The sequence below is a fragment of the Artemia franciscana genome, chromosome 3 (genome assembly GCF_032884065.1).
Source record: "Artemia franciscana chromosome 3, ASM3288406v1, whole genome shotgun sequence".
Lineage (NCBI taxonomy): Eukaryota > Metazoa > Arthropoda > Branchiopoda > Anostraca > Artemiidae > Artemia > Artemia franciscana.
In genome coordinates, this window is record NC_088865.1 from 3,263,322 (window position 1) to 3,289,550 (window position 26,229).

Genomic DNA, 26,229 nt, shown 5'->3' on the forward strand with positions numbered 1-26,229 from the left:
GCGAGTTCCAAAATGTTTTTAATTCAAAATGCTAGATGCCGATTTTGGCAGCATATTTAAAAACAAGAATCACTGCACAATTATTTTGGTATTCTTTTTAATATAGCACAAGGTTATGGTATGCCATTAGAGGATGAATTGTCAAAAATGCAACCAAGACATGAAAATGAACTTAAAATTAACAATCTAAAAATGTCTTACCGTTCTAGTAGATCTCCTTCTGGAGAACCACTGTTCCTGATCTTTACCCATCAGATTGCTTATTTTAGCTTGCCAATAGTTGTTGCGCTGACAATGAACTCTATCCCTCTTGACAGTTCTGTGGTATTACTAATAATGTAGGCCCATTTTTCCATCATTTAACTCTAGCCACATAGGTCTATTATAGGCTAAATTTTTGTAAAAATGTGCAATAAATTTGAAATTAAAACATAATTTAGCTAGATGTCAACGAATATATTAATTTATGCCTTCTTCTGCTCTTTCACTAATCAATAATTGCTTCTGGGGACATTGGACCTTGAGCCCTTAAAGAGGCTTCAAAGGTATCTTTGTTTTGCAACAAAAAAAATTATCCACCCTAGCAATGGTTTTTAAAAGTGGTTAAGAAATAACTTTAATTTTAATCAATAAATTAATCAAAAGTAATATAGGCTACTCAAAAGTCACCTATTTAGCCTACAACAAAACCCAATATTCAGATAGCCAAAAAACAAACTTCACTCTACAACCAGAATTCCATTGTGAATCCAAATATAACATTCATTTCCATAGTAAATTTCATTTTTTGCCCTTTCTAGACCCTCAAAATTGATGCCCTTTTCTCTTACTTTAAATTCAGCTCATAAGCTATACATATGTTAGCATAAATCTTGTCAAAACTTTTACCATTTGAATTGATGACAATAAAATAATAATCAATATATGCATAGGAAATATATAATACAGACTATATATTTGGGTAAGGTTAGAAAGGTTAGGTTAAAATTATCATTAGCACTACTTTTAAAACAAGGGGAGATCAATACTTATGTACAGTGGTGTAACTTAGGCAAAATCCCTGGGATAGGGTAAAGTTGAGGCCACTTTTCCCAAATAAAGTAAAAATGACCATGAAAATTGAAAAAAATGAGCTATATAGTACCATAAAGGTAAAGATATACTAAAGAAATATGAAACCTTTCTGTCAATACTTGAATTATTCAGACTTATCTTAGTTTTTACAATATTTTTGAAGAGCCTAAATTTCAGCTGAGGAGGGGGGAGAATTGAATTGATGACAATAAAATCAATAATCAATATATGCATAGGAAATATATAATATAAGCTATATATTTGGGTAAGGTTAGAAAGGTTAGGTTAAAATTGAATTTATGATGAAAATAAATGTCATATTTAGAGTAAAGATGAAGTTCTGATTACAGAGATAAGTTTGTGAACACAGGTGCATAAGCCATATCCAAAATAAGAGAAAAAGGTATCATTTGGTTTCAAAGGATTCTATAAAGGGCTAAATTTAAAATTTTTGACAGAAATGAATGGCATATTTAGATTCAGGACAAAGTTCTGATTCTAAAGGTAAATTTGTCTTCTCACTGTCTGAATATTCTGTCAGTACATATGTTTAGGTAAATGTTTGGTTTTATCACAAGCTGCCTAAAGTGCAAATTACTGCATGTAACAAGATTATGATGATCAAATATTGCTTCTTAGTCATTATTAGAAAAGTACATCCATTTTTTAGCTTTCTAAAATCCCCCTCCAATAAGACCAAAAATGGGCTTGCTTACAGGTACCATTACATGTAATACAGGCAGAAGGGCAAGGTCTGTATTCTATATTTATTCAACAAAGAGTGATAAAACTAAAAAAAAAAAACCTCAAATGGGTTTTATTAAAAAATTATAGAATGCAGACCTTGCCCAGCTGCCAGCTGGGCTCATGGACTAATATGCTTTGCTTTATAGGTAATAATACCTGTAAGCAAGCCCATTTTATACATTTTTAGTTTGCTCCATAAAGGAGGAGGATCAACCAGAAATGGGTGGGCTTCAAGAATTAGCATTTCTAAGTGCTCTAAACTAGAAACTATGCTGCTTGACAGCATAGTTTCCAGTTTAGAGCACTTGTGACAAAACTACACATTTACCTATGTGTACCCCAAAACAATTCCACAAGCAGTTCTAATTCATAATTCTATATATCATTTATATTTAAAGGTGTATTTTTTCTGGAATGAAAATTTCTGTTGCATAGCAACAGTACTGAATCTGTTGGAAAATGTCTCAATTTGAGCCATCACAGAGATCACTTTTCAATCCCTAGCAATGACAAAGACAAATCTGTGTTTTCCATTGCAGAAAAATGCAATGACTGTCATAGGGCTGTCATCTTTGCAATTTCTAAGCCCTAGATATAATAAAAGAGTAGACACAGTATCTTGGCAGTGTCTTCCCAGGGTATGTTTTTGGTCCCAGGTTCATTCCTGACAGTTTCATTCACTTCTGAGAGATGTAACTCAACCTATATTTTGAGATAGTAAGAAGTCTCTTCTTGCTGTTTACCCACTATCATACAAGCAACCATAATATTTAGAAAGAGCATAAAACAAAGAACCTAATTGTACTACCATTTTATTCAAACATTTCTTTCAGATAATTGACACTTATTGAATATTACCTTTTTTTAAATTAGATAACTTCCCAGATAGAGAAAATAGGTACATTTTGATTGTTTTGCTATACATCATTATAGGGGTTGACAACCCCTATGGCTGACAACCCCTGGTCTCAAGACCAGAATATAATTTCTCTTTACTAAAGAAAAAAAACAACAACAAAGAAATGACCATAGATTATCAATTTAATACACATATACTGATATTTAATCCTTAAAGTTCTAGTACCTTTTTATTTATCAAAGTAAAAAAAGTGAAAACATTTGAACATATTTTGTTTTCAGCAAAGTACAGATTATGTTCTGGTCTTGAGAAGTCATGGTGGTTGTCAGCCCTACTCCTTTTAATTTTGCTTGTTTTGAGTTTGAGTTGGTTATTTATTTTAATTTCTTTTTGTTTTGGGTTTCATTCATTTATTGTTTTCTTTGAAATTTTTTTTTTGTGGAAAAAGTTTTATAGATTAATTTCTGTTTGTTTGTTTTTGACATCATCTTTTCATTCAGAAAAAAAAACAATATTTTATATATTTTTGTTTTTTTCTATAAGAATCTATAGTTTGGCTTGCTATTTGCACATTCAAGTAATTTTTTTTTAAATTTAAATCCTACTGCTAAAGGTAGGCCTCTTGTTTAATTCAATTCTATACATCCTCAAGTTGACATGAAACATAAATCTGAATATTTATTCCAAAAAAAATTCTCTCTGCTCTTTGAAAACCTGGATACACCTACACTCTTTTGATTTATTTAAATTGTAAGAACAGAAGTAGTAATAGTAGTAACCCCAAATGTCTCAACTCAATTCCCCCAGGCACTCTTGATATATTGATAAGGTGTTTTTTTGAAGCATAGCTGAGGGGGGGGGGAGGGTTGACATACCTTTTGTCCAGTTTTGTTACCAGCCAAAATGTTTTGAGGGGAGCAAAAGAGTTTACTGACTGGTTGGTCATTTTTACAGATTTTTTTTTGTTAATAATTAGTGTAATGTCTGTTTTTATACAATACATAAGATCACTGCATAAGTCAGCAAAGACACTTCATTTACCAACTGAGATTTAGATTTTGATACATATCATGTCACTATTTTAATGCTGTTTATTTAACCAAATGGAAACTTGTGCCATTGTCATTAAAATCACAGCATTAGTTGGTCAAACTGCTGCATTTACCAACCAATTTCAAAATCTCTGTAGAGAACATGTCAGTGTTTTCCTGGTCTTTATTGAACCAAACATAGAATTTTAGTGGCACTAGGAACATTATGGTACAAAGCACAAAAATTTTACTGAGTTATTTTCTTTTACCAAGTGACCAAAAAAATTGGGGGGGGATATACATGATAGCCCTGCCTGTATCCCTAGAACATTGTTTCTGGTTTGTTACTATGCTGAACAAAATGGCTGTTGCAAAATTTTGACTGGATGTGTTTGGAAAATGAATGGGCTTGTACTCAGGAGGCAGAACTGCCTATGATATTGTTTATGTGCCCTTTTGAAAGCCTGCATGCATATAGTTTTTGTTGAATTGAAACTCCCCTGTTTTTGTTTCCTAAAACTTTCACCTCACTATCCTTAGTGTTGTTAGTTGCAGTAACTGTAGATGTAGTATTAATAGTATACACTTGATGCCTTTTGGCTAGTTCAAAATCCCCCCAAACTTACCCTTAAAGGTCTAACTTTATAATGCAAGCTTTTCTTGAGATATTGCTTTGTCACCTTTTAGAAAATATAAATGCTCATAGTTCATTTTGACTTAGCTCAACATCCACCTAAATATTCCTTGAAGGCTTCATCTTAATACTCCTAGCTTGAATAGTAGCAATAATTGTTGTAGCATTAGTAGCAGTATTTACATAAAACCTTTGGTTTCTTCAACATCCAGTGCTGAAAGTTCCAGCTTAATACCATCAACCATCCCTAAAGCATTTCTGGTATGTCCACTTGACAACCTGTGTTTGGATTGCGTTGTGTGTTTTGATTTAGTTCCATACAGTTTCAATATTTCCTGAATTTTTCGCCTTAATACCTTTAGTTTTAGTAGTAGGTGTAGTAATTATTGTAGTAGAATTAATAGCAATAGCCTTAGCTTTAGTGGCAGAAGTACTAGTAGAAGCAGTAATATTAGCAGTTGCATTAGGATGCAAATATTTTCTTTTGGTTAGCTCAAATTCCCCCACAACAAGCCCTGTCAGTTTGAACTTCACATACTAAACTGTTCCTAAGATATTGCTGTTATCATCTATTGATAACCTGCATACAGACAAAGTTATGTGATTCAGTTCACCTAAATATTTCTCAAAAATTTCATCTCCATACTCTTAGGTATAGTTGTAATAGTAGTCATGGTAATAGTATTGGCATTACTAGAAGTAGTATTAATAGTAGTAACTGGAGCACTAGTAGCAGCAATAGTATTAACATAATGATAAACATCTCTCTTCTTGAGACCTGGAAGTTTCAATTTAACATGATTGCCATCGCTATTACGTTGCAGATATGTCCTTTCGATAACATGCTCGTTCATATACTTCTTGAAATTTTGGGCTTGTGATAGCTGCTTTGTTGAAATAAATCTTATTTTATCTTATAACATGTTTGTTCATATACTTCTAGAAATTTTCATCTCAATGCTCTTAGCCTTGAAATTAGTTGCAGTAAAAGTAGTTGTTGAAGTAGTAGTAGTATTAGTAAATATCGTAGTGATAGTAGTACAGCCTTATTGGTCAATGATCTTCCCCTTTAAGCATATCTGGAAGCTCTAACTTAAGACTCAAATCAGTTCTTGAGATATTCTCTTTTGACAGTGTACATGCTCATAGCATCTTTTGGTTTATTTCAAAAGTTCCTCTCAATATTATAAATGGAGTAGTGTGTAGTAGTAGTATTAGTGGTAGCAGTAGTAGTTATGGTAGTTGTCAAGACCTGGAAGTTTCAACTTAACACAATTAGCCATTGCTATTACATTGCTGATGTGTCCTTTTGATAACATGTTTGTTCTTATTGAACAAACAATGTTTTCAATGTTTAATTGAACCTCCCCTGAAATGTTTTCTAAAACTTTCACCTTAATATCCTTAGTGTCATAATTACAGCAACTGCAGAGGTAGTATTAAAAGTATGCATATGATGCCTTTTGCTAGTTCAAAATCCACAAAAACTTACCTTGAAAGGTCTAACTTAGTAATATAAGCTGTTCTTGAGATATTGCTTTGTCACCTTTTTGAAAATCTACATGCTTTCATAGTTCATCATAGTTCATTGTGACTTACTTCAACATCCACTTAAATATTCCTTAAAAGCTTCATCTTAATACTCCTAGCTTGAGTATTAGCAATAATTGCCAGAGCATTAGTAGCAGTATTTGCATATCACCTTTGGTTTCTTCAACATCCCCTTTAACACATGCTGAAAGTTTCAGCTTAATATCATTAACCATTCCTAAAGCATTCCTGGTATGTCCACTTGATAACCTGCCTAGACATTGTGTGTTTTTATTTAGTTCTATACAGTTTTAATATTTCCTGAATTTTTGCCTTAATACCCTTAGTTTTAGTAGTAGGTGTAGTAATAGTTGCAGTAGAATTAATAGTAATAGCCTTAGGTTTAGTGACAGTAGTACTAGTAGAAGCAGTAATATGAGCAGTAGTAGTAGTATGAGTAGAAGCATTCACATTAGGATGCAAATATTTTCTTTTGGTTAGTTCAAAATCCCTCACAACAATACCCTGTTAGTTTGAACTTCACACACCAAAATGTTCCACAGATATTGCTGTTACCATCTATTGACAACCTGCATACAGACAAAGTGTTGTGATTCAGTTCATCTCAAAATTTCTTGAAAATTTCACGTCCATATCCTTAGGTATAATTGTAATAGTAGTCATGGTAGTAGTATTGGCATTACTAGAAGTAGTATTAATAGTAGTTGCTGGAGTACTAGTAGCAGCAGTAGTATTAACATAATGCCTTTTGGCTAGTTAAACATCTCTCTTATCAAGACCCAGAAGTTTCAACTTAACACAGTTAGCCATTGCTATGACGTTCCTGATATGTTTTTTTTTATAATAATGACAAACCTTACATTACTAGTCAGTTAAAAAAGACATCTGAAGCTAACTCACTGTGCAAACATATAAAAAAAGAAATACATAAATCTACTTCTGTATATTACAAATTTGAAGTCAAGGATTTGTTTTCTACTAGACCAAAATAGTGGTACAAGATTATAACAAAATTTGTAGGAAAACACATAATAATATAGATATCCATTTATAAGAAAAGCCTCTTGTTATAGCTAATGATCTGAATAAATTTCTTTACTCCATAGTTCAAAGCCTCCCTTTCCTCTATACTAATGCTGCTTATGATCTATACTCCCAATTTTCCTATTATTTTGCCTTCAGATGTTGAGGCAAAAATTAAAAACATTAAAAAGTGCAATACCTGTCCACTAGACATCCCAAATGTACTAATTAAAGCCTTTGCAGACATTCTTTCAGAACCTTTGTTTGTACCTTTTAATGAAATTACCTCTACATAGCAAACAAGATTTTGCTGGTGTCCGGCCCATGACTCTTACTCCGGTTTTTTCTGAGTTATATGAAAGCTTTTTAGCTAATTGGTTGGAAGTAAAATAATCCCAAATGTTGACCAAAGGCAATTCGGAAATTTTTGCTCAACTTCTACCACACACTATCTTGTTCACGTTTTGGACACTATATGTAATAAACTTGAAAAACCCAATACCTGGCTCAATGTTACCGCAGTTGAATTACAAAAAGCTTTTGATTTAATTACCCATAATACATTAGTAAAAAAAAACAACTAAAAATGACTTTCTAGTTGACCCCTATATAATGAGAATAATTTTGTCCTTTCTTTCTAATAGAATGCAAGTCGTCAAACACCTGAATGTATATTTTGATCCCCTCCCAATTTATAATGGTGTGCCCCAGGGAACCCTCTTAGGCCCAATTTTATTTCTTAACATGATAAACAGTCTTGGTGTTGATTCTCAGATAGATGGAAATTTATTGATGATTTAACTGCCTTAGAAAAATGCTTAAAAAATATAAACGTAACCTAATGAACGTCTTGGAATCAATATCAGATGAAGCTGTTGCTAGTGATATGAGAGTCAACCCTTTAAAGTCAATAGTTTTGACAATTAGTAGCATATACTATATATTAACAATGAACAAGTTGCCTAGCTTAGAGCCTCCTAAGGACTGTGCGGAGGCTGAAATCCCCAAGCTATGCCCCAGGACATAACTTACAACCCATGCCCCTGGAGGCTTGTGTCCACCCTGAAGGCTTTCTTTTATGCTCTTTCGAAAACTGTAAACAGAATGGCTTTCTTACAATTTCGTTGGATGCTTTTGGGGAAAAGAGGGTATTGGGGGGGGGGGCTAGTTCCTCTCCATCACTTTTGACTCTTAAAAGGGAACTAGAACTTTACTCTTCCAACCAAATGAGCCTCCTCCATAGTTCACAAGAGCATTTCTTCCATAAAAAAACCTTATATGCCTCCAGGGCATAACTTACAACCCTTGTGCCAAGACTCTTAGGGGTTTTGTCAACCCTGAAGGCCTCGTTATGGGATCTTTGGAATATTTCCTGAACGAATGAGTATTTCAAAATTTACATTGGATGCATTTGAGAAAAATAGACAGTAAGGGCTGGAGGTAGTTGCCCTCTGATCACTTTGATTCTTAAAAACAACACTAGAACTTCTGATTTCGAATCCAATGAGCCCCCTCTGAAGTTTATGTGACCAACCTTTCCATAAAAACCTTTCTTGTCCCTGGGAAATAATTTACCACCCTTGCCCTGAGGGCTCTGGATGGGGGATGTCATCCTCAAAGACATAGTTCAAGTTGGCTGAACAAAATGGCAGTTTTGATTTGATGTGTTTGGGTAAATGATAGATGTGCACATTTTTGACTATCAAAAAGGGCACTTTAACTTTCAATTTCCAATCGAATGAGCCCTTTTTGAAGTTTCTACAACTCCTTGTATATAAAGTGCTTTGACCTAAAAAATAAATAACAACAATAAAAAACAGTATGCCCACATTGCTCTTTACTTAGGCGGCGCTATTGTACAGTCTATGAGTAAAGTTCAAACATATATACCTTTCTCTATAATTTATACATATGTAAACAATGAACAAATTGCTTAGGTTACAGCCCTTCCCTGAGGACTCTGGTGTGGTTGACACACCCAAAGACATAATTGCTGGACCTTTCAATAATGCTGAACAAAATAAATCTCTAAAAATTTTGATTAGATGTGTTTTGGGGAATGATAGGCTTGCTGGGGAGGGGCTGGTTACCCTCCGTTCACTTTTGACTGTTAAAAAGGGCACTAGAACTTTCTACTTCCATTCAAATGAGCCCCATTAAATTGAAGTTTATATGACCACTCATTTTATAAAATATCCAATTGTTCAAAATATCAAGTTAAATAATTTTATATCTATTCACTGTCAATAAAAAGCTTTCATCCCTATTTTGAACTGTTTTACTTTCGTCGTTTTATAAAACCGTATATGCCCTGGGACATAACTTGAAACCCTTGTCCCTGGGCTCTTGGGGGTTGTGTACACCCTGAAGGCAATGTTGTATGCTCTTTGGACTACTGTGAACAAAATGGTTATGTCACAACTTTATTGGATGTGTTTGGGGAAAAGAGGGTGCCAGAGGGGGTAGGGGCTAGTTGCCCTATGTCATTTTTGACTCTTGAAAGTAAACTTTAAATTTCAATAAAATGAGCCTCGTATAAAGTTCACACAACCATTCCTTCCATAAAAACCCTATATGCTCCCTGGGCATAACTTACAACCCTTCCCGCCACACTTTGGGGGGTTGTGTCAACCCAAAGGCCTTGTTATGTCGTCTTTTGACTGTTTTTGAACAAATTGTTATCTCTAAATTTCTATCGGATGCATTTGGGAAAAACAGGCCATAAGGGGGGAAAGGCTAGTTGTCTTGCAATCACATTGACTCTTAAAAAGGGATCTAGAACTTCTGATTTCCAACCCAATGAGCCCCATCCAAAGTTTTTGCGACCATTCCTTCCTTACAAACCTTATATGCCCCTGGGGCATAACTTACAATCCTTCCCCTTGGGGGCTGGTTTCCCTCCAATCACTTTTGCCTATTAAAAATGGCTCTACAACTTGCGATTTCCAGTTGAATTAGCCTCTTTCGAAGTTTCTAGGACAACTCCTTCTATGCAAAGTGCCTTGGTCTAAGACAAACAAAAAATAATACTTGTGTCCACATTACTCTTTACTTAGGCAGCGCTTTTGCACTGCCTATGATTAAGTGCTTCAGTGCTAGAGTTTTTAATTTGTTCATTAATACATTTCAGTCAAATGTATATTCAAATTCAAAGCAGAAAACATAAACAGAGAATAAGCATCCACAAATTAATAATTAAATAAACAAATAAGTTCTATGCTAAGATGAAAGATTTGTTAAATTATCATACTTCGAAGAGGTCTTGAGGTGACTGACTTTATTTTTGGCCGGCTTTAGTGCAATTTTCCCTTTTGGACAAAAACAAATATTTAAAATCATCTTGGGGATTTCCCCTTGAAAAGCACCTACACAGTGGGAGTGAGTCATTAAAATTGTGGGGAGTAGAACAAGTATTCATTTTGATTTTTGTTTTAATGATCTTAAGAAAACTGTGTTCCTCAAAACTTAAGAGGGTGCATTTCTTTTTTTCCCCAATTAGATACAACAAAAATATTCAAAGTAAAATACAGAAAGAGGGAAATTCCATCTCCTACCTCTTCCAATGGTTGTCACTGGTCTCGAAACCAGTTTCAATGATTGGGATTTTTTCTCCATGATCAATGGTTGAGATTGGGTTGTGGAGAAAGATAAAACTAATGATACTTTCTTTTAGTACAATACTTTCTTGCAAACATGTTTTAAGTTTCTTTTCTGTTTTTTGCAGTCTTCGTTTTCTTTTGAATTATTCACCTTTTTTTTATTTATAAGCATGCTTAGCCAATGAGCTTACAGATTTGCCAGTATGTGTTTTTGTCCAATATGTCCTGAACCACAATGCTCTGAAAACACTTTAAAGCCTTAAAGTGCTAAAGGCAGTACAAATGAAATCTGATTTTTTTAATTGACTGAGTGGGAACTTAAACAACCACAGAAAATGTTTTAAATTGTTTTAAAAAATTGGGAAAATTAAAAATAATAATTATTTACACTGTTCCAAAAGATTAATTGTTTTAAAAAATTGTTAAAAAGTTAAATTGTTTTAAAAATTTGTTTTAATTCATTATTTTAAACAAATAAAAGAAATTGTTAAAAAATAGTTGAAAAAATTTAAATTGTTTTAGAATTGTTTTAAAAATCTAGGAAGGACCAGGAATGTAGTTTTTGATAGAAAAGACTTCAATGTGAATTTATGCAGTTTTAGCACTTAGTGGGTGCCAAGCTTGAAAATAAGAAATGCATGTGAAAAATCAACTGAAAATGAGTGAAAAAAAGTATCATCATGAAGCTTGAAAATAAGAAATGCATGTGAAAAATCAACTGAAAATGCTTGAAAAAAAGTATCATCATGAAGCTTGAAAATAAGAAATGCATGTGAAAAATCAACTGAAAATGCTTGAAAAAAAGTATCATCATGAAGCTTTAGAAAGTGAAACTTTCCTGATAGCTATTTTACAAACACTTTCCTGATAGCTTTCCTGATAGCTGATACAACTTCACTTTCAGGAAAGTGAAACTTTCCTGATAGCTGATACAAACACTGTCATTAATTGGTAGTAAACTGGGCAAAATGCAAGTGGTTGAATGAACGAAATCATTTAAGATAGAACCCTAACATCTTGCTCTATCATTATATAGCTGAAACTGTAAGCTGCTTTAAATTATTCAAGAGTAAATAGCCCAAATTATTAGGTAATTGACTTGGCCTACCTGCAACAACAATTGGTACTTGTGTATTATTCAGAACACACTCAATAAGTAAAGTTAGGTTCTTTCGTGAAACAAACTACGATGCAGGTACATTTTAATTAAATATTTGGTACTTGTACATTATTCAAAATGCACTCAAGAATTTTGCTGAGAAAATCAGGTTTCATAGCCATAAAGACAAAATTCAACTTAATTTGCTACACATAGTGATAGAAGATAGTGTCTGAACATGGATTTTGAAATGAAGGTTTGGGATTTGCCAAAAACTGAAAAAGACGCAATTATATTTTTCCAGGATAAGGGGTTGTTGCCCACAACAAAACAGTGCGTCAATGGGCACAACTTGACTTTATACTCTTACGAGAAGGAACATTTTTGGAAGTGTAACAATAAGCCATGTTTGAAAAAAATAAATTTGCGTGTAAATATGGGATTTGCTGATAGTAGAATACCATTTATATGGTAATTTTACAATTTTCCTAATAAAGTATTATTTTTTCATCATATTTTGTTTTATTTCATTAGCTTTATCAAAAGTTTGGACTATATATTTGCACATTAGGGGAAGGGGGGGGTGCATTATATCAAATACCTAACTTGACCTTACCTAACAACCTCTATATATACAATATTGAATTATAATGTACCTGCATCGTAGTTTGTTTCACGAAAGAACCTAACTTTACTTATTTAGTGTTTTCTGAATAATACACAAGTACCGAACAATTATCCCATTTTTTTTATATGTACCCTTTTCGTGTTTCAACTTTAATTTCATATCAAAAGAATACTTATTTTATTCAAATTCCGAAAATATCAGTTTATTGATACATTTTTACTGTGAAAAGCACAAATATTAAATTCACTTTTTGCTTCAGACGTCAAAACTTCGCGTTTTTTGGTGTCATTAAATTGCTTAACAATCACTTGTTAACCCTGCACTTGTTCACCCAGTTTAGCTTTATCCCTTGACAATGTAATAAGAAATGGGACCAGCTAATCTTGTCTAAACAGGAAATACTGGTTATTAACACACTCTGTTTAATCGATAGATTGTTTGTGTTTATTCACAAATCAAAACAATATTTATTTTCTTCTGATTCCGAAAATATTATATATATATATATATATATATATATATATATATATATATATATATGTATATATATATATATATATATATATATATATATATATATATATATATATATATTTATATATATATATATATATATAGACTAGCTGTTGGGGTGGCGCTTCGCGCCCCCCCCCCAAGCCCCCCCGCGCGCGTAAGTCGTTACGCGCCATATTAGTTATGCGCCATTGTAGTTGTGTCCCTGTGTCCCACCTGTGAATATAGATAGATTTATATATGTGTTTCAAACTACGTAAAAATTGCGAATAAACAACATTCTTGGCTTTCCCATTGTCTGTGCATATACAAAGCCGTATGTACTAATAATGACGTCATATGCAAACGCTCTTTTTACAAACAAACAAACATGCATCCACACAACTCGTTTTTATATAGATAGATAGATAGATAGATACAATACAAATTAACTGCGTAAAGCTTGCGAATATACAACATTCTTCGCTGTCCAATTGTCGCTGCATATAAATACATTGTCAGGTTTACCGACCCTCGAACATGCAACGTACAATTGTCCATGGGAAAAACAATCAGTATTAAGATCTATACCACATTTTTCTAATGATTGACCTTGAGCTTTGTTAATGGTGATTGCAAATACTAATCGAATTGGGAATTGCAATCTTTTAAATTGAAAAAGCAGATCCGTTGGAATTATGGGAATGCGAGGAATAAGAACAGCCTCACCCTCATAAGGCCCTGTCAAGATTGTGGCCTCTATTAGGTTTTCCATTGTTTTTTTTACGGCAAGTCGCGTGCCATTGCAAAGCTTTGGTGGGTTGGTATTTCTTAAAAGTATTATTGGTACGCCTATTTTTAGTTGTAGCACATGTGGTGGAAACCCTGAAGGATCTATGGAATTTAAAAATTCAGATGGATAATTAACCGCTTCATTTGGTTCCAAAACTGTGTCGACTGACTTGTAAAGGACTGCCTGGTCTCGAATCTTGGTCAAAACAATATTGTTGATTTCGTGGACGTCTATATTTTTGGGTGCGAGAATCGCTCTTTCACTTAGCCATTTATTATTTTTATAATTTTTTAGAATATTCGGAAATACTTTTTCAATCAATTCATTTTTGGACGTCACTAAATTACAGAAATCAGCAGGTAGTTGTATACGTCCTGAAATTGAGTCTACTGTTTGACCAGAGTCATCGTTTTGCAATCGGACACGCATATTTGTAGTTAATTTTAATATTTTTACGTGTGCCCATAAATTAGAATTTTTTAGGCAAGCATTCATTTCGTCTGCAGGAGTTAAACTACGTAAAAATTGCGAATATACAACATTCTTGGCTTTCCCATTGTCTCTGCATATACAAAGCCGTATGTACTAATAATGACATCATATGCAAACGCTCTTTTTACAAACAAACAAACATGCATACACACAACTCGTTTTTATATAGATAGATAGATAGATAGATACAATACAAATTAACTGCGTAAAACTTGCGAATATACAACATTCTTCGCTGTCCAATTGTCGCTGCATATAAATAGATTGTCAGGTTTACCGACCCTCGAACATGCAACGTACAATTGTCCATGGGAAAAACAATCAGTACTAAGATCTATACCACATTTTTCTAATGATTGACCTTGAGCTTTGTTAATGGTGATTGCAAATGCTAATCGAATTGGGAATTGCAATCTTTTAAATTGAAAAGGCAGATCCGTTGGAATCATGGGAATGCGAGGAATAAGAACAGCCTCGCCCTCAAAAGGCCCTGTCAAGATTGTGGCCTCTATTAGGTTTTCCATTGTTTTTTTTACGGCAAGTCGAGTGCCATTGCAAAGCTTTGGTGGGTTTATATTTCTTAAAAGTATTATTGGTACGCCTATTTTTAGTTGTAGCACGTGTGGTGGAAACCCTGAAAGATCTATGGAATTTAAAAATTCAGATGGATAATTAACCGCTTCATTTGGTTCCAAAACTGTGTCGACTGACTTGTAAAGGACTGCCTGGTCTCGAATCTTGGTCAAAACAATATTGTTGATTTCGTGGACGTCTATATTTTTGGGTGCGAGAATCGCTCTTTCACTTAGCCGTTTATTATTTTTATAATTTTTTAGAATATTCGGAAATACTTTTTCAATCAATTCATTTTTGGACGTCACTAAATTACAGAAATCAGCAGGTAGTTGTATACGTCCTGAAATTGAGTCTACTGGGAGCTTTCCGTTTCCAATTGTCAGCAATTGATCTGAAAATGTTTGACCAGAGTCATCGTTTTGCAATCGGACACGCATATTTGTAGTCAATTTTAATATTTTTACGTGTGCCTATAAATTAGAATTTTTCAGGCAAGCATTCATTTCGTCTGCAGGAGTTGATCTAGGTATTATAGGTAATCTTTGCCTGAAATCTCCCGCAAGCAATATTAATGTGCTGCCAAAGGGTTTCGACTTCCCTCTCAAATCTTTCAAGCATTGATCCAGAGCCTCGAGCGATTTTTTGTGTGCCATTGTGCACTCATCCCAAATAATAAGTTTGCATTGCTGCAATACTTTACCCATCCCAGATGATTTGGAAATATTGCACGTGGGAGTTTCTGTAGAATGCAAATTCAGAGGCAATTTCAAAGCGGAATGAGCAGTTCTTCCACCAGGCAGCAATGTTGCGGCTATTCCGGACGACGCAATTGCCAACGCTATATCATTTTTTGATCGAATTGATGCCAGAATCAGTTTTATCACAAATGTTTTACCAGTACCTCCTGGCGCATCCAAAAAGAAAATTTCTCCAACGTTGTTATCGACACAATGCATTATCGTATCATAAATGTCTTTTTGTTCCGACGTTAACTTGGAAATGTTATTTTGTACATACGACAATAGATCACTCGTACTGTAACTTTGTTCACGATCCAATTCTACACATGTCGAAACAGCAGCGATACGGTTAGGTGAAGGCATTCCCAAATCCTGAAGAGGTTTGTTTGCCATACGTACGCACAAATCTTCTATAATAACTAAAGTGTAGTTATAAATTTCTGATGTAAAATCAAAAGTCATATCTGACGTCTCTAACTGTTTTCGATGGAGTATATCTTCGGACATTTTTGACTTATATTTTTCCCATAACTCTGTAGGAGCTGATGGAGAGCAAGTTGTTAAAATGATGCCAAACAATGCACGAATTTGACTTGGGGTTGACGTTTCGCACGCGTCATTGATGCAGTTATCCCAGTGTTGGTCATTCTCCAATAAATTCAGAGCTTGGCATGCACTACGGTAAGTGTCATGTATAGTACCGTTTACAGTTCTCAAATACTCAAAGGATGTCGGTAAAATCAAAAGTCATATCTGACGTCTCTAACTGTTTTCGATGGAGTATATCTTCGGACATTTTTGACTTATATTTTTCCCATAACTCTGTAGGAGCTGATGGAGAGCAAGTTGTTAAAATGATGCCAAACAATGCACGAATTTGACTTGGGGTTGACGTTTCGCACGCGTCATTGATGCAGTTATCCCAGTGTTGGTCATTCTCCAATAAATTCAGAGCTTGGCATGCACTACGGTAAGTGTCATGTATAGTACCGTTTACAGTTCTCAAATACTCAAAGGATGTCGGACCGGGTACATTCACCAAAAGCAGGCGTAGAAAGAAGCATTCATGTTGATTGGGGTGAACGGTGTAGAGTCTTCCTATCGTGGTATCTTTGAAGATGGTAGGTTGGCCGTCGACTGACTTACCCTGTTTTCAACGTTCAAATACTTTATTTTTAGTATTCCACGTGTAATACGAAGGCACTTCAGTATACAGCAGTTTTTTTGCAAAAGAATCATTTTTGCAAAGCGAAAAAAAAGCTGTTAATGTTGTATCACCGTCAAAGCAAACATGACGACAACTAATTTCATGACGTCAGTCAACACAGAAACATGACGTCACCTGATCCACAGACAGACACACAGACAGACAACTTATTTTTATATATATAGATATATATATATATATATATATATAAAACTATATATATATATGTATATATATATATATATATATATATATATATATATATATATATATATATATATATATATATATATATGTATATATATATATATATATATATATATATATATATATATATATATATATATATATATATAGTTGTATATATATATATATATAGTTATATATATATATATATATATATATATATATATATATATATATATATATATATATATATATATATAGTTGTATATATATATAGTTATATATATATATATAACTATATATATATATATATATATATATATAGATATAGATATATATATATATATATATATATATATATATATATATATATATACATATATATATATATATATATATATATATATACATATATATATATTTATGTATATAGTTATATATATATATATATATATATATATATATATATATATATATATATATATATATATATATATATATATATATATATATAACAATAACTATATAGTCAACATTAACTAGATTTTGGACATTACGGTAACATATATGTATATATGTATATATATATATATATATATATATATATATATATATATATATATATATATATATATATATATATATATATCTATCTATATATATATACATGTGTATATATATATATATATATATATATATATATATATATATATATATATATATATATATATATATATATATCAAACAGTTCGTGGTAACGAACTGTAGTAAGGAGCGACCCGGCTCAATAGTAACCAAAACTCTAAAAAATGGAATTTTGATACCAATAGCTATATCAAAAGAATCGCATTTTAATGCTGGTTTTAAATATATAAGTTTCATCAAGTTTAGTTATACCCATCAAAAGTTACGAGCCTGAGAAAATTTGCGTTATTTTAGAAAATAGGGGGAAACACCCCCTAAAAGTCATAGAATCTTAACGAAAATCACACCATCAGATTCAGCGTATCAGAGAACCCTATTGTAAAAGTTTCGAGCTCCTATCTACAAAAATGTGGAATTTTGCATTTTTTGCCAGAAGGCAGATCACGGTTGCGTGTTTATTTGTTTTTTTTTTTGTTTTTTTTTTTTTTCCCAGGGGTGATCGTATCGACCCAGTTGTCCTAGAATGTTGCAAGAGGGCTCATTCTAACGGAAATGAAAAGTTCTAGTGCCCTTTTTAAGTGACCAAAAAAATTGGAGGGCACCTAGGCCCCCTCCCACGCTAATTATTTTCCCAAAGTCAACGGATCAAAATTCTGAGATAGCCATTTTATTCAGCGTAGTCGAAAAACCTTATAACTATGTCTTCGGGGACGACTTACTCCCCCACAGTCCCCGTGGGAGGGGCAACAAGTTACAAACTTTGACCTGTGCTTACATATAGTAATGGTTATTGGGAAGTATACAGGCGTTTTCAGGAGTATTTTTTGGTTGGGGGGAGGGATTGAGAAGAGGGGGATATGCTGGGGGAACTTTCCATCGAGAATTTGTCATGGGAGAAGAAAACTTCCATGAAGGGAGAGCAGGATTTACTAGCATTATTAAAAAAAAAAAAATTAAAAAATAAATGTGAAAAAGCTTTTTCAGCTGGAAGTAAGGAACAGCAATAAAACTTAAAACAAACAGAAATTATTACCCATATAAGGGGCTCACCTCCTTATGATACCTAGCTCTTTACGCTAAAGTATTTTTAGTAATTTCAACTATTTATTCTACGGCTTTTGTGATTCAGGGGTCATTCTTAATGAATTGGGATAAAATTTAAGCTTCAGTGTAAAGAGCGAGGTACTGACGATGGGGCGAATCCCCTCATATATGTAATAAAAACATGAGAATACAAAAGTTCTTTACGTAAGCTAATTTATAAGTTACGTAAATCTTTTACCAATAAAAAGATTCGTAAAAAATTAAAAGTTCTAGTTGCCTTTTTAATTAACCAAAAAATCGGAGGGCAACTAGGCTTCGCCCCCGCTCTTTTTTTCTCAAAATCATTCGATCAAAATTATGAGAAAGCCATTTAGCCCCCCCCCCCAAAAAATGCAAATTTCGTTTTGATTATTCCTCTGCGGAGAGCCAAAATCAAAACATGCATTGATTCAAAAACGTTCAGAAATTAAATAAAAAAAACGAGTTTTTTTTAACTGAAAGTAAGGAGCGACATCAAAACTTAAAACGCACAGAAATTACTTCGTATATGAAAGAGGCTGCTTCCTCATCAACGATCCGCTCTTTACGCTAAAGTTTTTTACTGTTTTAAATAGAAGAATTGAGAGAAAGAGTCAAACTTTAGCATAAAGAGCGGGGCGTTGATGAGGAAGCAGCCTCTTTCATATACGAAGTAATTTCTGTGCGTTTTAAGTTTTAATGTCGCTCCTTACTTTCAGTTAAAAAAACTCGTTTTTTTTTATTTAATATATATATATATATATATAGTTATATATATATAGTTATATATATATATATATATATATATATATATATATATATATATATATATATATATATATATATATATATATATATATAACTATATATAACTATATATAACTATATATATATATATATATATATATATATATATATATATATATATATATATATAAATATATATATATAACTATAAATATATATATATATATATATATATATATATATATATATATATATATATATATATATATATATATATATATATATATATATATATATATATATATGTTACCGTAATGTCCAAAATCTAGTTAATGTTGACATTCACCTGTGAATGTTCGAAATACCATTTTCTCTGCTTGGATTCAATTAGCTTTGCAAGTCAGCTTTTTCAGTCTTATGCAAGCTATGATGGTAAAAGTTAGATTGGGTTAGATTATGTTAGGTTAGGTTAGATTAGGGTAGGTTAAATTAGGTTCTAAATATCAGAAATGAGTTAAAAACGTAACCTAAGCTAACCTAACCCAACCTAACCTATTTTAACCTAACCGGTCATCATCAAACCTTGCATTAAATTAAAAAAATTGACTGACAAAGCTGGCTAAATCCAAGTAGAAAGAAAGGTATTTCGGATATTATTTTTTATTATTGTTATTATTATTATTCAATACGATACAAATACAATTTAAAATGGAATTACAATACACTTATTCCCCCTCGAAAGGCCCTATGGCCAGGGATACAAGGGGGGGGGTACAAAAAAATACAAATAACAACTACAATATAAGCAATATGTATAAATGGTATACAATATAAGCAACAGCTACGAAAAAAAAGAAAAAAAGAGAGAGAACGATAGAGCATACCTGAACATAGAGAACATACCTGAGGCCTGGGAGTCAAAGCGCAGAGAAGACAACCATACACCATGAAAAAAACTCAGGGGACTGAGTTCATTAGGGGACCGAACTCAGACAGAACTCGGTGGACCAGCATTAACTGGTGAATGTCGAGATTCACCAATTTGCAGACATTCACGGTAATATATATATATATATATATATATATATATATATATATATATATATATATATATATATATATATATATATATATATATATATATATATATATATTTAAGAAGCTCTTTAAAAGCTATTTTAATTTTACTGCTCTTTTATAGGGAATGCAAAATGACAACAGAAACACCAAGAGACCTGCAGCATCAAGTGGGCCAAACAGATTCCAAGTAACTGGATTGTTCCGTGCATTGAATTTTGAGCTTTTTGTCAAGCCAGTAAGTTTTTTTGGACAGATTTTATTGCTTAAGATTTTGGGAAGCGGACTAACATTTAATTATGATGATTGACTTGAGTTAGTTTGATGCGAGACGTGGTATATGTGCAATAATGTCACGAAGTGTAACTGTTCCTGTGATAAATATTACCGCGTACTCAAGGTTTTCTGCAGTAATATCCCTAACTTTTTATGCGTTTGCTATTGCGCTCTGCGGTACTATATGGTACTATTATAGGCAGTTTCACTGTTTCTTGATAAAACTTTCCACAGTTTCCAATATGTAATTGTAAGAAGAAGCAAATCTTTAGCATAAAATGGTGAATCCTGTTTTGAATTTAAGAATGGAAAATCACATTTTTTTTGTATTTATTTGAAACACGTATATATGTGTTTTTTTTTAATTTTGTAATCTTAAGAAAATAAATAGTTTAATTGATACTTCAGTTAGCTTAACCTTGATCACAATCCTTGTTCTTTCAAGAAAATTACAATTACACTTCCATCTACGAATCCCTATTTATCATTATTTAAATGTGTTTTACTTTTTATTATGAAGTTATAAATAATCCCTATCATATAATATTTTATCTATATTTTTTATTAATTACATTATTTTTATTATATTCATGTTGACATTTTGTATATTATTTATATTTATAATTAGGCAAAATATAATATTATTGGGCGATATATTATTTGACAAAATCTTAGTCACAAAAATTATCTATATATTTTCCAAGCTAGTTGGCAAATCAAAAAAAAGACAAGTTTTTTCAACTGAAAGTAAGGAGCAACACCAAAATTTAAAACAAACCGAAATAATTACGTACATGAGGGTGCTGCCCCTTCCTCAATACCTCGCTCTTTATTCTAAAGTTTTACTTTTTGTCCAGATTCTTTAAGAACGACTCTTGAAACACAAGGGCCGCTTAATCAGAATAATAAGCCTTTTTAAATGTTTTTGAAAAACTTTAGCAGGAAAGAGCAAGGTATTGAGGAGGGGCAATCCCCCTCAAATACGCAATAATTTCTGTTCGTTTTAAGCTTCGATGTTGCTTCTTACTTTCAATTGAAAAAACTTATTTTTTTAAAATTTAACTTCTGATCGTTTTAAATAATGCCGGAAATTTGACCCCCCCACCCTCCATAAAAAATTCCTCCCCCTCACAGAAAATCCCTCCATGGAAAGTTCTTCCCTCGTAAAATATCCCCCCAGCAGAAAAATTCCTCCCAGACATGTCCATTCTAGCTGAAAATTCCCCCGGAAAATTTCTTGTAGACGATTCTGGCTGGGAAATTTTTCTCAGTACACTGCCTTTTAATCCGAAAAATCTCTGGTAGAAAGTTGTTCCCGCAGAAAATTACCTGCAGAATTTATTCCATGGAAAACTCCCCCATGGAAAATTTCTCCCATGGAAGATCCCCCCCCTACGGAGATACTCTAGACAATTCTAACCCGGAAAAATCCCAGGGATTATGTTTTAATCCCGGAGATTAGATTTGGGGATTATGCTATAAAGGGGGGGGGGGGTGGAAGGGGGGCTAGATGTCCTCCCGTCTTTTTGGTCACTTAAAATGGTCTCTTGAACTTTTAATTTCCGTTCGAACGAAGCTTTTCCCGATGTTCTAGGATTATTTGCTCCATGCGATCACTAGTATAGGGTTCTCGGATACGCTGAATCTGATGAAGTGATTTTCATTGACTTTTAAGGGGTGTTCCCCTCTTTTTGAAAATCAGACAGATGTTCTCAGGCTCGTAGCTTTTGATGGGTAACACTAAATTTTGTGAATCTTATGTATTTGGGATCAACATAATAGGCCAATTCTTTTGATATATCTATTGATATCAAACTTTTGTTTTTTGGAGTTTCGGTTACTAGTGAGCATCGTCGCTCGTTATTTACAGTTCATTACCACAAACTGTTGATATGTTTCGTTACTACGTTTTTCTTTTTTTCATTATTTATGTTTTTTCATGGATGTTCAGATTTTTTTCATCTGATTTTTTTTCATCAGATTTTTTTCATATACTCGATTGAGGAGTTTTTTGTATTTTACTTGAACAATGAGAATTATAAATTAAGTGATGAATTACTTTGCAGTCGCTATCTTGTCCCTCAACTTGTTATGTCCACTTTTTTGGTATCGAGTCAACAATACCCATAATGCATCCTAGTTTAGTCTAAGAGCAAAATATTAGTTCTATAAAAAATAAAATCGAAAATATTGAATTTCGGTTTCTTTTTGAATAATAGTAGTAAAAGTACTGCATATCACAGACCTTGAAAGATCTAAAGTCGAACCAGCCAGCAATGACAAAAACAAAGAGAGAGAACAATCTCACGATGAAGAAAACAAACGGGACTACCACCAGTAGAAGGAAAAGACGAAACTAGAGTGACGTGGATATTTTGCCTATATGAAACAAGGCGTCCTCAACACTAAGAAAACAAAGATAAAACTAAAATAACATAAAATAAAATTAAATCGGAAACCAAGAAATAAAAACAACAAATATCTACATATAAAATTGTCGCTAGTGTCACTGAACGTCACATAAGCTAAATAGAGTCGTTTCAATGAGAACATTAAAGCAACTGAATAAAATAAAATGAGTATGAAATCAATTATTCTGTTGCAAAATTGCCTGCAACTACTGCTGCAATTCTCCTAGGTCTTGTATTTAATACAGTCCCTTGGTGATTTTGTAAAGCTTTATGACCCTCATTAGCTATTGGTTTACTTTTAAGGAGAGTGGTATATATTGGGTCAGTATTTAAATTACCTGTATGTCTGTTTATTGAAATATCAGCAAGAATCTGTTGTATTTTTATTTCAATTGCCTTCCATGCCCACTGTGTTAAGGTTAACCCTCTATCTTCAGAAATGGTCTGGGGATCGTCGAATTGTGTGTAATGATCAGGGTGGTAGAAAATGTGTTCTGCCAGAGCCGAGACAAAAGTTCCAAGAGGCTTGCTATATTTCAGAGCTTTATCTGTTGCGTTACATTATTTATCCGACCCGGCTGAGTATCTGGATTAATTGTACCAACATTCCAAAATCCAATTCGGAAAGCATCTTTCGTAGTTAAAAATCTTGTCCGGGGGCGTTCAGGGTTTAATACCTCAATTGTTGATTCCGAAATAATTGGTTTTTACGGTGACAGGTTATTAGTCTGTCGACCAACCCTCAACACTTATTGGACTTGGGACCGTCAGTTGTGGCTTAGGAGAGCCAATAGGGCAACCCTGGTAGCCTCCTGGGCACACACCAGGTGGGTTTATAGTTACTATGCCCAATAAATCGTTCAACAAACTGGTGGTGAGTTCGACACATGTGAAACTTTCCACACGAACAAGGTGTACTATATACACCTCTATTCAATTAATATGAGTCAAATCCTTCCCAGAATTTAGAAAACTGCTGACAAGTTTTTCACCTAGACCAGGTAAAGAAACATTATATTTTGTCAAATTCAATTGGGTAGACTGTGAAATTTCATTTGTTGTATTATTAGGTTTAATGTGTTTATTTTCTAATATTTCGACTTATGAGTTTAGTTGCGTAACTATAACAAAATAAAATATTGTTTAAATTCAATCATTCTGAATCACGATATTCCTGGGAATATATTCTAAAATCCTTGTCAACTAAGGAAATCCTAACTCCTCTTTTCACTGAAACCGGGTGGCATAAGTAAGAATTTAGATAGCTATTCCTTTGTGTAGGTTTTCTGTATATTGAGAAAAGCAAATGGTTATTTCTTTCAATTAACAAAATTTCAAGAATTGGTAGCTTGTTATTTTCTTCAGACTCAACTGTAAATTTAATGTTTTTATTAAAGCTATTTAAATGTTCAAGAAAAAGACTGAAGGATTCAAATCTGTGCTTTCAAATACAAACTACATCATCCATGAATTTACCCCAAGCACGGATTTGAAAATCAGAACAATCTGTCTCCGAGGTCCATATAATCAGCAAGTGTTACAGTTATGAGCTATGATTATTAAAAGAGCCCTGTTGTTACTTTGGGTTCTTTATTAATATTTTTCTTCTAATTGGTAAAATCTTGGCTCTGAGGCCTCTGTTTTAACCACGATGTTTCCTGTGTTTCGGCTCTATGAGTCTTAATCTGAAAATCTTCCTTTGTTATTTGCTTCGGATATAAATGTAGTTTTAAAGAACTAAGGGGTTATTGATTTCTTTCAAGTCAGGGGCTATTGACTGTTGCTCATTACACAACAGATAACAGGTGGGGTATCCCGAAGAGTTGTGTCTGGTATCACTTTTCCTCCAAAATAGCTCCAAAATAGCTTTTTAAGATAAATTACTTTATTTTACTCTAAATGATTCCTTAAAAATAACTTGTTGCTATCCCAAAAGTCACGTTTGCTACCACTCGACAAAAAAAAATCATGCTTTTTTCTTGTTCTTGGTCAGATTTTTTGTAACTAAACTCTAAGTACTCTGAGTCAGGACTGAGATTTTTTTTTTTTTTTCACAGAGTTAGATCTTTAGTTTTTGTACTAAATCACGATTTCCTTCTTTATTTAACTGAATTAGAAACTAAGTCACTTTTGCAATTTTTCAATGCAACTGCACAGCTTGTTTTCCTGCCAATTTTGTTTTCGAGCCAATTCGTTGGCTCGTAAGTATTGATCACACGTAAACTCAATTTTATTTTTAGAATAAAGTTGTAATGGCTCTTGGGCTGACAGCAATATCTGGATGCTTAATTTATCTGGCCCTTATGAAGAGGAAATACGAATCACAAGGCTATTACGTTGCTGTGAATGAAGATGGCTCTGAAGCATTTCAGAAAAAGCGTTCAAGATGGGAGTAAATAATCTTTTGAATTTTCTTAGTTTTTTAATGAAACGGATTTTCTTATAAAAAATTGAGTTTTCTTTTAAGAACTGGCCGAGAATGTGATATAATATCAAGTTGAAAAAAAACCTAAAACAAGCCCTGCCGTAATCAGGGCTGATAAGCAGGAAAACAAAAAATGAGAAATTGTCAAAAATCTTCAGTTAAAAAAAAATTGAGTTTTCTTTTAAGAACTGGCCGAGAATGTGATATAGTCAATGAAAGATATATATATATATATATATATATATATATATATATATATATATATATATATAAATAAGTTGTCTGTGTGTGTGTGTGTGTGTCTGTCGAGTGACGTCATGTTTGTGTGTCGACTGACGTCATGTTTGTCAACTGATGAAATTACATACCGGGACACAAATGACGACCGGGACACAGGGAATATAAATGATGACCGGGACATAGGGACATAACTACAATGGGGACGCCGGGGGCACAGGCGGGATATATAAATGACGACCGAGACACATGGACACAGGGAATATAAATGACGACCGGGACACTCAAAGAGAAATTACAAACTGGGATACCAGGACACAAATGACGACCGGGACACAGGGAATATAAATGACGACCCGGACACAGGAACACATCATTAGAATAATGAGGTATAGATCTGAATACGGATTGTTTTTCCCATAGACAATTATATGTTGCATGTTCAAGAGTCGGTAAACCTGACAATCTATTTATATGCACAGACAATCGGACAGCCAAGAATGTTGTATATTCGCAAGTTTTACGTAGTTAAAAATATATTAATATCTATCTATATTCACAGGTGGGACGCAGGGACACAACTACAATGGCGCGTAACCAATATGGCGCGTAATGACT

The 26,229-nt window shown here is 33.0% G+C and overlaps 1 protein-coding gene across 1 annotated transcript; it reads left to right on the forward strand.

Annotated features, from left to right (window-relative positions):
- LOC136024755 (small integral membrane protein 8-like) lies at window positions 1–25,422 on the forward strand. Its single transcript, XM_065700205.1, has 3 exons — window positions 1–88; window positions 20,387–20,500; window positions 25,190–25,422. The coding sequence occupies exons 1-3, from the start codon at window positions 29–31 to the stop codon at window positions 25,343–25,345; spliced, it is 330 nt and encodes a 109-aa protein (XP_065556277.1). The 5' UTR covers window positions 1–28; the 3' UTR covers window positions 25,346–25,422.
- The last annotated feature ends 807 nt before the right edge of the window (window positions 25,423–26,229 follow it).

Bases quoted from the DNA above. Each gene is read 5' to 3' on its own strand.
- LOC136024755 (XM_065700205.1), top strand. From the start codon at position 29: ATGCTAGATGCCGATTTTGGCAGCATATTTAAAAACAAGAATCACTGC. The intron at 89-20,386 runs GTATTCTTTTTA...GCTCTTTTATAG, and splicing joins ATCACTGCACAATTATTTTG to GGAATGCAAAATGACAACAG. The intron at 20,501-25,189 runs GTAAGTTTTTTT...TTTTATTTTTAG, and splicing joins TTGAGCTTTTTGTCAAGCCA to AATAAAGTTGTAATGGCTCT.